The sequence below is a fragment of the Synchiropus splendidus genome, chromosome 11, assembly GCF_027744825.2.
Source record: "Synchiropus splendidus isolate RoL2022-P1 chromosome 11, RoL_Sspl_1.0, whole genome shotgun sequence".
Classification (NCBI taxonomy): Eukaryota; Metazoa; Chordata; class Actinopteri; order Syngnathiformes; family Callionymidae; genus Synchiropus; species Synchiropus splendidus.
Window position 1 is genome coordinate 6,216,982 of NC_071344.1, and position 15,021 is coordinate 6,232,002.

Below are 15,021 nucleotides of genomic sequence, written 5' to 3' on the forward strand. Positions count from 1 at the left end.
AGAAGTTTCAAAAGTTAAAACATTTATTTGGAATTATTTTGCAGGACTCAAAGTACCACAGATGATCAGTTTGAAAGAAGACTTGCGTGTCTGTGTGTACTTAGCTACACTAGTGGGGATTAACTCTTGGAAGCACACCTACTTGTGAAGACATTTTGCTTTGCTGTGGGGACATTTTTGCCGGTCCCCACAAAGTTAATTTTCAATATAAGGATGAAAACAAAATAACCAGGCCATTATAGTTGGGTTTAAGTTTTTAAAGTTAAAGTATTAAAGTCAATGAAATGTCCCCACAAAGATAGCAGTACAAGTCAAATATGCACTGCGTTCGATGTCGGTCCTGTCCTCTGGGTCAAACATGGTCTTGTGTCAGACGCCTGTGGTGGTGCTCTGGGTTGGTGAGGCATCACTGCTATTCTTCTGCTTCCTGAGAGCCAAATAACAAAGAAACCTGAGTCCCTAACTCAGCTCAGCCGAGTCACCTTTGTTGCGCCACATACGTACCAATGGTGAAGCAGCATCTGAATTTGTCGGGAATTTGGATTTAAACAGTAGCGATTGCCGCTATTCTCTGTTACACTGTTGCAATGGGAAAAAAATGACATGATAAAACATAACAGTCAACATAAGAGAAAATATGCAACATTATCATTGTGGAGATATGTCCAGCCTTTTTTTTTTTTTACACCAGAAATCCAGCTTACACAATTTCCGCATTACTGCAAAAACGAGATGGAGCGTAGATTTGGATTTCTCTGACTCTGGTGCTAGCGATAGTTGGTCTGAGGTCCTGGCAAAGACAGCTGTTTCCTTTGACTGCACAATAAAGCACAAAACAAACCAAAAAGATATGATCTTTCATCCTACAGTAAAATCAGCTGTGACGCAGCAGAGAAGGGCCCAAAAAAAACTTACATTGAGCTGCAGACATGGAGACCATGACGACCAGAAGAAGCATCACTTTGACGCAGTGAGACATTGTGAGTTTCCTGTTGGCGGAACCTCAGGAAAATGCTGTGGAGTTTGTGCAGGACAAATCCTCTGGTTTTTATATTGAAATCCTCCCCCCTTCATTGATAAAAAGGGAAAGTTCAAGGTTGCTTTGTGGAAAGTGAAACTTCAAAATTGCAGGAAAATGGCCATTGGTCTGAACCCCTTCTATGAAAACATGTGATAAGTAATATCACCTAAGTTACGTGACCAGCTGTGGATAGCATTTTCATATAAATCCATTTAGAATATTAGTTAATTGCAAACGAACCCACAGCGCTCGACCAAAATCGCATCACTTTCAACTTAGTTGGCGGTCACACACTGCACTCGTAATACATTTAACATGAATGATATGGATATGTGTGTTTTATATGGATAAAATACACATTCAACAGTCGTGCCGTGACGAGCAAATACGGCATGTTTGCTCCTTTTGGACATGCAAACAGTAAACACAGGAGCTGCAAGTGAACGCACCAGCGCCCAATTTGGTACCTGACATGGGGCAGTTTATCCCTATTGCTTGTGGTGGTTGAGACTCTATGAAGAAACCAAATTGAGGGAAGGGGAGTAAGACAGGTGTGGAGGTCCGCAGCCTATGGGACTCCACTGAGCTGCTCCCTCCCCCTCAGAGCTCAATTTGGCTTGGAAGATAAGTGACCCCTCAGTCTAAATTGTGCCAGTGTGCCAGTATCTTTTGGGTCATTCCCCTGGTGATGTGTTTACAGAGGGAAAATACACAGGTTAATAAGTCAACCAAGGGGATTTCCAATACAACTGTTTATTGTTTAAACCTATTAACCAATGTATATTATCATGTCTGACAAAGCATGAATGTATTATGGGAACGTTAAAGCAGGTTTTCCACATGAATACGACTGAAGAGACAAGTGCATACTGACTGGGTTCATTGATTTTAATGACAAGCAGGATCAAAACTACCCCTGCTCTGACTCATGGAGCCATAACTGGGCCTCAGGGGGGTTCAGGTCTTCCTGTTAGTGGGTGATCACTCTAAAGTAGCATTTGAATAAGCTGTTTTTGATCAATAATTATTCAAACATCAACACATGAATGTTACTAGTCATCATCCAAAGTAACAAACTGCAAAGTTACTAGACGATAAGGCTGTCATTGAGTGTCTCTTGAGGCTCCTGAAAAGCTTCACTGTTTTAGATGTTCTCGTGTTGTCTTATATAGGAATTTGAATCACACAGTGAAGCTTATCTACAACACAGTAGAAGCAGTAACTACTGAACTGGCATCCCAGTTGGATTAAAGGGGAAAGAAAAGTCACCAAGGGAGTAAAGTTTCAAGGTCGCTCACTTTAACCACGTGAAGACTTGTTTTCAAATACATGGACTTAGGTTTTGTTTTAAAACAAAGACCCAACACAAATCATACAAAAAAAAAGGTTTCCAAGTGTGAACCATATTGACATCACTACTGACTCCACCAGGCAAATAGAGGATCCAACAGGAAGAACTTTTATTTGGGATCAAATATTTTACAGAGATCAGTTTGAATGAAGACTCTCTGCTTGTCCTGTCCTGTCCTCGGGGTCAGACATGGTCCGGAGTCTTGTTGGGTCACAGGCTGGCCAGCTGGCTGCTCGATCTTGATAAGGCATCGCGTCTTTTCTTCTCCTCCCTGAATGCAAAATAATAACAATGATAAAGTACCTAACTCAGCTCAGCCAAGTCATGACTGTTACAGCTCATACTTACATTTGCTGGACTATCATCAGACCTTTTCCGTCATGAGGATTTAAGCAGTACAGCACCCCGTCTTTCTGTTTAACACTGATAAAATAGGGGGAAAACCCCGGTTAAACATGAGCAACACTCAAGGTTTTGACAACAGAACTGCATCTTACATGATTTCCACTTTATTGCAAAAAACAGATGGCTCGTAATATTTGAAGATTTTGCTGCCTCTTGACATACTGTGTTTCAGCTCCTGGCAGAGACAGGTGTTGCCTGCCCTCTGGCCTGCACAATGAAGCACAATAGCAAACAATGTTATATTCATATTCAAAGTAAAAGCAGCAGTGTCACTGCAGAGACCAGTCAAAGAACTTACGCTGAGCTGCACATATGGAGACCATGGCGACCAGAAGAAGCATCACTTTGGTGCAGTGAGACATCTTTCCTGTTGGATGAAGGAGGCTGAGGCTCAGGAGGCAGTCGCACACAAGGCTGTGATGCTGCGCAGTTTCAGAGGCAGGGCTGCTGTGACTTGTGGAAGACAAGGGTCCGGCCTTTTATGCTGAATTCTCTCTTGCCCCATCAGTGATGAAAGGAAGTTTAAGAGTGGTTCGGGGAAAATGAAACTTCCCCATCGCAGGAAAATAGATGCTTTCTTTAAATGAGGAAACAGTCTGGTGCAGCTTATTATAGTCTTTTGGTTAGACAAGACTTTCGGTACGTAATGCTTAATGTTGCTTTCATCAATTTTATTTGATCAAAAAACACACACATAAAAAAACAAAATAAAAAAAAAGATTTTCCCTGTGGAACGCTTTTAGAGGGAGGCCCAAGACCAAGCTCCATGCAAAACATTAGTCTATTAGTCGCATTGAAAAAATAATTTCATGGAACTCGGCGGTGTTTTGTAAGTGCGTTTGCAATTTTCCTTCTATTTCATTCACTTCTCCAACTTCCAGCTCCATGTGAAAAACAGCAGGACATCTTGAGCTTCTGAAACACAATATCTAATAATAGAAAAATACATTTCTATGGTTAAGAAAATATGAATGTCATACATCAGACAGGATTTATCATTTCGCTTTAGCGGCCCAGAGTGAATGCTTAAATCAGCCGTCTCCCTTGACGTATATATATTTCAGCCTTAGCAGCATTTCTAGACACTGTAGACAGTGCATCAAGTAAATGAAAGCAGTAGCTGGGGTTAGACTTAAGCCTTGGGGTGGCATGGATGATCACATGCTTCATTCTTGGTGAACAATTGAGTGCCACAGACGGTGCTATAAATACCAAGAAACGCCTTTCAATGGCAAAAGAATAGGTAGTACAGCGTCCAAAAGTTTCTGAAACTGCAGTCCAGTTAAGTTTACTCACTTCATGAAGTGGCTCTTTGAACAAAACTTTATGGAGACAACATGGATTAAATTGATCTTGTCTAAACAGTAAGTTGAAGAAAAGTCTACATCTTTCCAAATACATAAAACTACCGTTTTAAAGTTACTTTTTTTTTCTTTTTTCTTTCATTTTCAGAAATGCTACTCAATTTTAAAATGTCATATTTTTCTGCTTATCATTTAGCAACTATATTTTCCATCTCATGCAATATCCTTAATATTTATTTATTGGTTTCACGCTTTTAAACAAACAAAAAAAAGTGTATTTCCACATTTATGCCACATAGAGGCGCCAAAAGTTGAGTCAACACAAATCACGCACGGTCAACTCTTTTGACGGAGTTTACCGCACATGATTGAGTCTGTGCGTTTCATTTTTAGATTGAACACCACCAGGCAAATAGGAGTTTCAAAAGGAAGAACATTTATTTGCGTTAAGTTATTTGACAAGAAACAAAGAGAAGGTGAAGCGCGGCTCATGCAGGTGTGTTGCTGGGGTGTAGACTGTAAAAGTGCGCTGCCTCTCATGTGGGTCCAGTGCTCGGGGTCAGACATGGCCCAGTCTGACCTCAGGAACTGTCTGACTGGCTGCTTGAGGTCGATGAGGCATTGCTGCTTCACTTGCGCCTCCTGAGAAGATCACAATAATAATTAAAGACCTGTAACTAACTCTCATTGCTGCAGCGCTTACTCACATGTTTTGAATCATCTTCTGCACTTGCTCGGCATTTGGATCCAAGCAGTAGCGATTGCCTCTTTTCTCTGTCACACTGTATAAATAGGAAAACATAAACATGATTGTCAACATAAAAATAAACTTGAATCTCATCTTGGATATACATTCAGCTTCTCAAGGTCCTACAACAGAACTCCGACTTACACTATTTCCACGTTATTGCAAAAATTGGTCGCAGCGTAGGCTTGGATTTCACTGACTTTAGTGTGTTGTGTGATTCTGGGTCTGATGTCCGTGCAGAGACAGCTGTTTGTTGACTGGTGGACTGCACAACAAAGCACAAAAAGACATAATATGACATTTCTTCCCTAGAAGTAGCCGTGTCACTGTAGAGTTCGTGTGTAGTCAAAGAACTTACAGTGAGCTGCGCATATGGAGACCATGGCGACCAGAAGAAGCATCACTTTGACGCAGTGAGACATTGTTGGTTTCCTGTTTGATGAAGGAGGCTGAGGCTCAGGAGGCAGTCGCACACAAGGCTGTGATGCTGTGCAGTTTCAGAGGCAGGGCTGCTGTGACTTGTGGAAGACAAGGGTCCGGCCTTTTATACTGAATTCTCTCTTGCCCCCGCAGTGAGAAAAGGAAGTTTAAGAGTGGTTCGGAGAAAGGGAAAATTCCCCCTCACATTAAAATAGATGCCAACCCCAGCACCTTTTTTTTTTTAAAGAGGAAATACTGTTTTTTTTATTTTATTTTTTTTCAATATTTTTATTCATTTATATCAGCCACAATAATAATCATATAAATGCACATACACGTTGAAGATCTCAGCTGTGTGACAAAAAAACCCAACTATTATTTATATAACCTACTTACAAAAAAAACAGCGTGGATAAGAAGAGAAAAAAAAAGGAAATAGAAAATTAAAATAAAAAATAATAAAAAAACAAAAACAGTAAATAATCATTTGTTTACTTCACGTACAATGTCTGTCTTGTACATATAGTTGCATGTAACAAGCATCAAGTTGCAAAGGGCAAGAGGATCTCTTAAGATCACTCCACATTAGTCTAGATTTCCATGTTTGAGACATTGAAGAAATGAACCCAAGATCCCTTTGAAAACACTTTCCTTCCCTTTGATCAAAAAAGACATCTTTTCCATGGCAACACAGGAGCTCAGTTCAGCCAACCAGTTTTGAATACTTGGAGGATTTACACATTTCCACTTCAGTGCGATCATGCGCTTCGCTTCCGAAAAACAAAGATCCATACATATCCGTTGACATTTGGTATAGGAGGAAATACTGTTTAACATATTCTGTTTAAGTCAGGTAAGAAACTATCATGTTCAATTTTGTTTATATCAATTTCATTTGACTTGAAACAGAACATACTTTGAAACAGACATATTTTATAAAATAAAATAAAATTTCAACAAAACAATTTCAAACTTGCCCTGTCTTAGCCTGAAAAAGGAATAAGTGTGAGAAAAAGAAACAACCACCGCAGCAGAGATTGAGTCAGGACCAAGGTCCAAGACCAAGCTTCAGGCAAACACAGAAGCACCAGGATCATGGAGGGCAGAGGCTATGTATTAACACCAAAGGCAGTGTCACATACAGCAAAAGAAAGACACAAGATATTTAACTCCATTGATACAATGACATGGAACGCGAAAGGCGGCAGGACGTAGAAGTGAAGAGGTGCCCGGTGCGTGTCCAGCTCTGAATGTGCGCTGTGCAGTTTGGCAGTGACAAAGTCATAAACCAAGTCACGCTCTGTCCCAGACTCGCCTCATCCCTGTCCCAGCTGCAGCCCACAACAGGACATCAAACCCTGGAGTGCACGCGGGACACGTCTGCATACAGAGGATGCGTTATACACAATAACAAAGCGCGTCGTGGGTCAGCTGATCGGTCCGCGCACGCTATGTTTTTTTCCGGCTTTTTTGTTCTGGATTTTTGTACGAAATCAGATGCAAAAAAATCTCAAAATTTTTGTTCAAACTCCGATTTGTTTGAAGTCCGGGACGTTCGAAAAACCGAGGTACCACTGTAAAAGGCTACACACCAGGCAAAACATTATAAAGCATATAAACCTTTTATTTATTTATTTTTTAATAAACATTAACTGTCGATTTCCTGAATACACAATCTCCATTTACCTTGTGAATTATGTGTTCAAATGACGGCATGTGCCCATCTTGTTCTAAAGGAAAGTTTGAGTGACAAATAGAGCAGAGGCCAGGCGTCTGAGTTGTTGCCAGACTGTCATCATCTCTGCGTTTCAATACACAGTTGTGAAATGCAAAAACAAGTTTTTATTTTTTGTTTTTTTTTACATTTTGTTAAAGGCCATTCTTTCATTCATGCAATTTTTGGAGCCAAGACCAGATTAAATAGGTAATACAGAGGCCCAAGTCTTTCCCTTAACAAAAACTAGACTAGAGGTTCATCTTATTAAGCATATTTGAATAAGTATAAATATGCAAGTATACTCCAGACCATATACTAGCAGTTTACAAGAAAGTCCATGAGTACATGTCTTCTTCGGACTAGATTGGAACATTTTTAGTATAGTATATACTTCTTATCCACAGTTCAAATAATCAATGTATGTTTAAAATTCATACTATTCACAGTCTAAACCTCTGAAAAACATGTACACCACCCAGTGTAGTACACATTCACCGTCCACCTGTATACAGTTGAAATTGCCCAAGTACTACAATACATACCACCTATTGTTGACAGCAGAGGGTCACACTCACTGTGACCAACAAATATTTAGTAATTTGATCCTTTGCGCAGGATCGTGGTACTAGTACACTCTAGATCCCCTCAATAATATACTTGAAAAAAAGCTATATATTTAAAGTTACACAAGCACTATTAGAAATGTTGAACAGTATTTGACAGAGAACCTTCGATTTTTCTCCTCCAGGACGTGGTTTGGACCTGTGGGTTGTAAGCAGAGTACCGACAAAAGGAAGTAGACTTTTGGTTGCTTCTGTGGTTCAAACAGATGTCATGAACCACTATGTAGATTTTTGCAGTTTCCATCCTGTCATTGAAGGTGTGAAAGTGAAAAACGCCTGATGACTTGTCAGCTCACTGATAAGTCTGTTTATCTTTTCTTGATTTCAGACTACATTCTGTAGTAACCGATGGTATTTGAGACCTGGGATTAGCACATGACATGTATAAAAAGCGTTATTTGAATGTACATTTCACTTTCAGTTCGAGTCAGTGCCAGCCTAATCTTAGTTGGTGCAGTTTCGGTTGCTTTAGTCGAGAAATCCCTCCTCAGACATCCCCTTCACTTCTTAGTCCCGATCCCTCGGTCGTGTTCTAGAAAAGGAAACGGTAGTGAAACAGTGTTGCAACATGATGACAAGGGAGGAATGAAATCCCAAGCAGCAATATTGACACACACTCTCTTCTGATTATGCTTGCTATGTGCACATTCAGCACAAATATTGCAAGTCTGCGTTTAATAATTAACGATCTAAACTACTTGGAATCTACTTGGAAATCTAAAGCTATTTCTTGGTGCTAATACATACTCTTGGCTGCAAACGTGTCAGGTGGTTCTTGGAATAATGGGGTCCCAACCTCATTGGAAGAGGGTCAGACCTTTTCTATTCCCAGACCATGTGGCTTGGTTATAAAAGGTCCAGGATTCAACCCACCTGAATGTCAATGACTCCGTAAAAGCTTCATTTGTAAGTCAAGCTGAAAAGTTGAGGTCTTATTTAATACTGGTGAGGTGCGATGCCTTGACAGAAAATGAGTGAGATATTTGTTTTCCTTTTCATTCAAGTGTGAAAATACTTTTCTCACTTCAAGCGCAAACAATAAACAGATCAGCTTTTTGGTTCTGGATCATTCCATGATCTCCACTTGCCAGCCTTTTGAGCAACACAGCTTCAACCATGTCGTCTTCGTGGGCCGAGACGTTAACAGGTTGTGTTTTGTTTTAAATTGGTGTTGAATAATTTACTAGCTCTTTGGCTCCGTCGAAAAATCCAGGCCAGGGTTGGAATGCAGGCCCCACCTTGGACATGTTTTACCACAAATAATAACAACCTTGAAAAGCACTCAGTTCACTGCCAAGTCAGTCCACAATCGCCCAAATCTCTCAAGCATCCTTAAAAAATTCCTGGATCCGAATGCCAAATGCAGGAGAATGGTCCCATCATCCTAATGTTAAAGAATCCTTTAAAAGATTCCTGGATCCAGACGGTGATCCGGATCACTCCAAGAACCATTTGTTCCTTGTGCCATTTCACATACGACCTGAAAATCTCATTCAAATCTGTCCCTGAACAGAAACAGGCAAACACCATCGAAAACATAGCCTCCTTAACAAGTCAGCTCACACAATACCACTACTACTACTACTACTACTACAACTACTACAACTACTACAACTACTACAACTAATAATAATAATAATAACATTATTATTATTATTATTATGAACAATAATAACAATAATAAAGGTCAGTGGAAAGTTGCCATTCGTCATTTATGCCTCAAATATTAACAAGCTGTTTCCACTTATTGCGGAGGGGTTCATGAGGTTTCACAGCCTTTGATTTCTCAGTATTTTACATTCTTTCCCCAACTCTACAGCAGACCACATCTCCACCAGTGACAGGAAGGAAGTCTGTCAGAACGTGCGCGTGCGTGTGTGTTTGTGTGAGAGAGAGAGTAGGCGTGAAAGGTCATTATTTTAATGCATTTATATATATTTATTTATTAAATATATTTTATTCCCTCTCGCATCTTATTAGACTGAAAAGCTTCTGATTCTCATAGAGAAAAACGTCGTGTATATTTTCAGCTTATTAAACAAATATTTTTCCAGAGAGTCATTTGATTTGAAGATATACACATATATCTTCTACATATATCTATCTACATATCCCATCAAGGGTCGCCAGAGCAAGTCAGCCTCCTCCATCTTCAGCTACTGTCACCTATCCTCTTCAGTGTCTTGTCTTCTCAGAGTGATGCAGAGAAAATAAAGAAAAAAAAGTGAGAAGAATTTACAACAAAACAAGATAATGACTGACTCACTTTCAGCTGAGTATATTATATATATATATATATATATATATATATATATATATATATATAATACAAGTCTATGTCACGGCCAAAATGACAACTGCTGAAGAAGCCATCAGCCACTGACAAGCGCGAGGCTGCTCTCTAGAGTTCGACCCTGAGCACAACACTTGAGGCTTTTATATTTCAATCAAACTACCATTGAATTTACCTTCTATTAATGCAGTTCTGAGGAATTCATAACAGAAGCTTTTATGGAATGAAAGCGCAAATAACCATGGCGCAGTGTCACGACTGGTATCACACCCAGTAGCATCGGACGTCTGCTTCAGACATGAGAATCTTGCACAGCCTCTTTCTCCACATGTTTACCAGATCAGGCTCCCACGATAGTTACCATGGAAACCATAGCACTTTGCTCCTGCAGGCTCCGGTGGAGCTCATTTTCTCCCAGCTCTCACATGCACCAGACTCAGATCACAGCACTGACAAAATGACTGACGGCTCCACAGTATCAAAAGGATTTTACTTTGGAATGTTCATCGCACAAAACACAGGAAACAGATTTGTCACGTTGGACGACCACCCGCGGACATAAATATTCAAGTCACTGCCATAAAGCGCTGGTTTGCTATGGAGTCGACAAACAGCTCAGGTGGTTCAGCGTGAGCTTGTTTGTTCACGCCGTAAGAAACCTTTGGTCTCCAGGAGTCACCCAGCAGATAATGGCTTCAGTGTATTGTTACAGATCAACACCACTGGATCGCTCATACACATCTATTTTTAAGTCATGCATTGAGAGCAGATTGAGGGGATAATTGAATTGTCTTTAGTGCTTCTTAGATTTCAGCGATAGCTGGCAGCATGCAGGCGCGGACTCGGGCCTCCCTCCAGGCCGAGCGGCACTCAGAGATCCACTGAGAGATGAGGGACTGTTTGAGGGCCGGGCTGCTTCTCTCTCCTCCGGCAGGGCCTCCTCTCCTGGTCTGCGGTCGGTGTTTGGGGGATGTGTTGGGAATGGTGGTGTGAAACTCTGGACAGCTGTTCTTGCGTTGCCATGGGAGACCTGGGTTGGAGGTGCTGGGGATGCTGTGTGACCTGGAGCCCACCTCCCTGCGCCCCCCTCCAGCTGTGTTTTGTTGTCCGTAAAGGTACTCCAGTGGATCTGCGCTCCCGCACCCCAGGTTGTTTTTCACCCCCTCCGCCTCTTCCTCCTCCTCCTCCTCCTCTTCGAGGAGCCTCCCTCTTGGAGTCAGTCGCAGCCGTCGCTGGGCAGCATGGTGCGAGGGATGGCTGGACACATCTCTGCTGGGGAACGTGGGCAGCGCCAGGTGGCAGATAGACAGGAGGTAGTCCTCTGAGGAGACCGAGTGGCTGCGCAGCGTGTTGGTCTCGTTCAGCTCTCGGACCGTCTCCTCCGAGCCTTCTCTGATGGTCGGCAGCAGGAGTCCTCTCTTGGACAGAAGTCTGGAGCGTGGACGCATCCCTGAACTGACACACAAACGCAGGCGCTTAAAACATTGACTTGTGGTTTGTTAATAGAAAGTGGAGACTTTTTTTTCCAAACATAATACACAGTATAACAAATTTAATGGCTTTAATCTGTCGATTTATTAATTTGATAATAATATATATAATGTAATATATGTGCCTGTATATATATATATATATAATACATTTTCCTTTTTTCCATTTCACTACACACAATGAGCATCAAGGGTTGTTTATCTTCCTCCTTCTGCCCTCAACAGTCAGCTATCTTCCACCTTGCTTACATACAAACTCATACCTTGTTTATCGCATCAATCATAAGACGCCGAATTAGCTCCATTTATTTGCCAATCCTAATTCGTGTCAGACCCCAACCCCTCTCCCCCCCCTCCCCTTGTGTACTTCAGCAGCCATCCCACCTTATTTTGGAGCAGCAGTGTAAACATCTCCGTCTAAAAACACTCATCATTCAAAGCCTGCATTTTCTCTTGATTGTCACACCCACTCTATATTTTGGTCTCGGCTAAAAATAGAAGCAAAAACAAGTGCCTCACCCAAATTCTTTTGAGGTGATGCTGCTAAACTTAGACAGCACCTTCGGCAGACGACGGCTAAAATTGGGCTGCCCATGTGCACACGGATATTCTAGTCTCTAATTCTCCAGCACTCACCTGGAGATGGAGCTTCTGGACGCCGGGGCAGGTTTAAGAACCGAGCCTCCTGAGATGTGTTCCTGTGTGATGCTTCTCCTCCAGCGTGCAGCTCCGACCGTCTCTGACCGAAGGCAGCAGTAGAATGCAGATCTATCTTCCCTCCCTCCTCCCCTCCCTCCCTCCTCCTCCCTCTCTCCAGCTTACTTTTGGTTTGCCCTCCTTCCCTGCTACTAAAAATAGAACCCATCCATTTCCCCAGCACTGTCATTGGCTGCCGCCCTGATGCAGCCAGAAAAACAAAATATGAAATAAATAAATGAATGAAAACGCCCGACGGGGGGTTGAAAGTGACGACCGCACATGCTAATTATGCTGACTCCGAGGAGTTGGTGTCACAACATTGTTGTGAAGAAGAAAGCGCTGGCTGGCCCGGCGTGCATGTGAGAGATTTGCACGTGTGAAGTGTGTTTGTGTTTGTCTGAGAGACAGAGAGTGCGTGGAAACGCCGCAGAGCTCGAAGGCCAATGGGTTTAAGGAGGCTTTCACATGAGTCACTTGTGTCAACAGTCTCACCCCAACTGAGAGGATTTTACAGTTGTTCCCTGAAAAGCCATGAACATGTGTGTTGCTGTCAGTATCAGGTTCTCCGCGGATGACACACCGGTAGGAGGGAAACGTGCTCTGCAGGATTTCTGCTCCTGTAGACTGTCATGTACACAACACGTGGATCTCCTCTGGAATCTCATCCAAACATATAAAAAATAGTCCTGTAAGACGTCAGCTGTGCATCAGTATATCAGTCTTTCAGATGCATCTGGAACCTAGTTGCTCTGTTTGTGCCCCAAGTCATGGTTTTGCACGAGAATTTGGATTTACTGGAAACAGTTTTAGTGCTTTGTATACACATGAGTCCAGTAAACATGCGTAGGAGAGAGTTGGAAAATTACAGCCGTGGTTAACTGGGACTCCAGACAAACACATTTGTTATAGAATTCATGTGAGATTCAGATTTGAACTGTCTTGAATGCAGCTTGTTGTGCATGCAAATGTGTTGAAGTGTTGGAGACACACCTGTAAAAACCACTAGTGTTTTGTACACACAAACCTTCGGTACATCTGCTCCATCACATAGAGGTGACTACGTCATTTGTCGCCCGCTGTCGGTGCCGTGTAGATCATTTGAGAATAGTGTGCTTGTGTTTGTGACACAGGAATCTTTCCCTGAGCTACGATGCTGGCAACATGTGGAACTGTCCTCCACTATGAAGCAGACGGGCCACGTGTGGACTGGTTGGAGAGTGGAAAATGAATAAGTGATTTTAATTTGCTGGTGGCCATTTGTTTAGCTTCATTGTAATGATAAGGATATCATCATTCATTACCATTACTTACGGTCATGTGACTGGCTGCAGTTGATGGACGTCCGAAATGCAACAGTCCCCTGCTGTTCATTAGGGTACATGGCACTCGGATTATATTCAACACAAATTTAAATTTAAGAATTAATTATCTATACTTGTGTGTGAAAATATGTGGCTTGACAGAGGTGCGCACTGTCCCAGCACCTTTCTCATCATAATTTAAATTCTAAATATAACCATAAGTCCTTTGTTGTAGAGCAGACAAACCAAGAAATAAAAAAATCATATTGACGTATTTTAGTCATGGTTCTTCCTGCCATTAGGAGAATTAAAAATGCTTGATTTTTACTGATAATATTAAAATAAAACATAATATAACAGGAAATATTTACATCAAAAATAATTCAATGCTTATTTTGTTAACATCATGACATAATTCCTCACATACAGTTGTGTTATTTTGATTCTTAACTTGGCTCTGTGGCTCCCCAGGACATTTAATGTGGTCGGCCTGGGAAGTTTTCTTGAGAGAGAGGCAGCTACGTGCATCTTCACCACAGCTGCTGGCCCCTAAATAACGTGTACACTTGTTTAGTCTAGTGTACAGGATTGTGAACCGCAGAAATACTTTCATGTTCAAAACCAGCGTCTGTATTGTCGAGAGAAACATGAAACATGGTTTCAGTAATAACCACTGATGCAGATTTACCAGTTAAGATGGATTTGTTACAGTCCGCACACACACATATTGACAGAGATCCTAAAGAAGGCACGTGTGTGGATCACATGAGAAGTCAGCGGATGTTTCATTCACCAGATCGGTTGTCCTCACTTCCCTCAGCCAACAAGCTTCCCCTGTTGGAGGGGATACATGAGGCTTCCAGTAATAGCAAGGGAGATGGGGGTCGCAGCGTGGCCAGTCAGATGAGTCACATCAGCTTCTAAAAAAAGTTCTGTTTTTTTTCTGTCTGCCCTGCACTTGAACTGGTGTGTAATGCCTGCTGAGACACACAGCGCATTCATTGAACAGGCTAATAACAAGCATCAGGCCCGGCATCATTCAAAACAGGAAGGACGCAACCAGCTGGAGCAGACCTGCAGCTTCTCTGCAAGCATCCGGAAGCCTGTCAGCCCTTTCTGGCTCAAAATATCTTTTGATTTACAGGGTGACTGATGGCTCAAACCCTTCCATGGCACCACAGGAGCTGCTGCTTCAGGACTGAGCTGGAGGTATAGTGCCTTATGGACGATGGGGAAACCTATATATTCCACTCTCTCGTGTCTTTTTCACTTCATCAGAGTTTGTCAGCTATAGGGTTCTGACTCGACTGTCTCCCCCCTGACTTGACCTTGGATACCGCAGGAACTGTGAGGTCAAGAGGTGGGAATAAACAGCAGCACATCGATCATGGGGTCGCCTTCAACTGATTTGCTTCTCCCTCTGTCGGTCCATCATTCTGCCCCGTCCACTCCAATAAGGAGGGGAACTAGTAGGGTCCAAGGGTGCAAAGAGCACCTTTCTCTCAGGCCGCTCTTTTAAAGGACCGCCGGATCTCATTGCAGCCTCTAAACCACAGGTCAATCTGACTCAGACCTAAATCCAGTTGGGCAAATCTGGATGATTTGTAGAGAGAGGCATGAGAACAAGCACTTTCACCACTCATTCCACG

At 42.1% G+C, this 15,021-nt stretch overlaps 2 protein-coding genes across 2 annotated transcripts; both read right to left on the minus strand.

The window, feature by feature from the left end:
* Window positions 1–4,502: 4,502 nt before the first annotated feature.
* LOC128767663 (C-X-C motif chemokine 9-like) lies at window positions 4,503–5,337 on the minus strand. Its single transcript, XM_053879864.1, has 4 exons — window positions 5,188–5,337; window positions 4,974–5,094; window positions 4,789–4,863; window positions 4,503–4,723 (listed from the first exon to the last, which is right to left on the minus strand). Exons 1-4 carry the CDS (start codon window positions 5,249–5,251, stop codon window positions 4,711–4,713), a joined length of 273 nt encoding a protein of 90 aa, XP_053735839.1. The 5' UTR covers window positions 5,252–5,337; the 3' UTR covers window positions 4,503–4,710.
* Window positions 5,338–10,359: 5,022 nt separating this feature from the next.
* Window positions 10,360–12,120, minus strand: si:dkeyp-72g9.4 (uncharacterized). The gene is made up of 2 exons (XM_053879662.1): window positions 12,009–12,120; window positions 10,360–11,337 (listed from the first exon to the last, which is right to left on the minus strand). The coding sequence occupies exon 2, from the start codon at window positions 11,328–11,330 to the stop codon at window positions 10,686–10,688; it is 645 nt and encodes a 214-aa protein (XP_053735637.1). The 5' UTR covers window positions 11,331–11,337; window positions 12,009–12,120; the 3' UTR covers window positions 10,360–10,685.
* Between the last annotated feature and the right edge of the window lie 2,901 nt (window positions 12,121–15,021).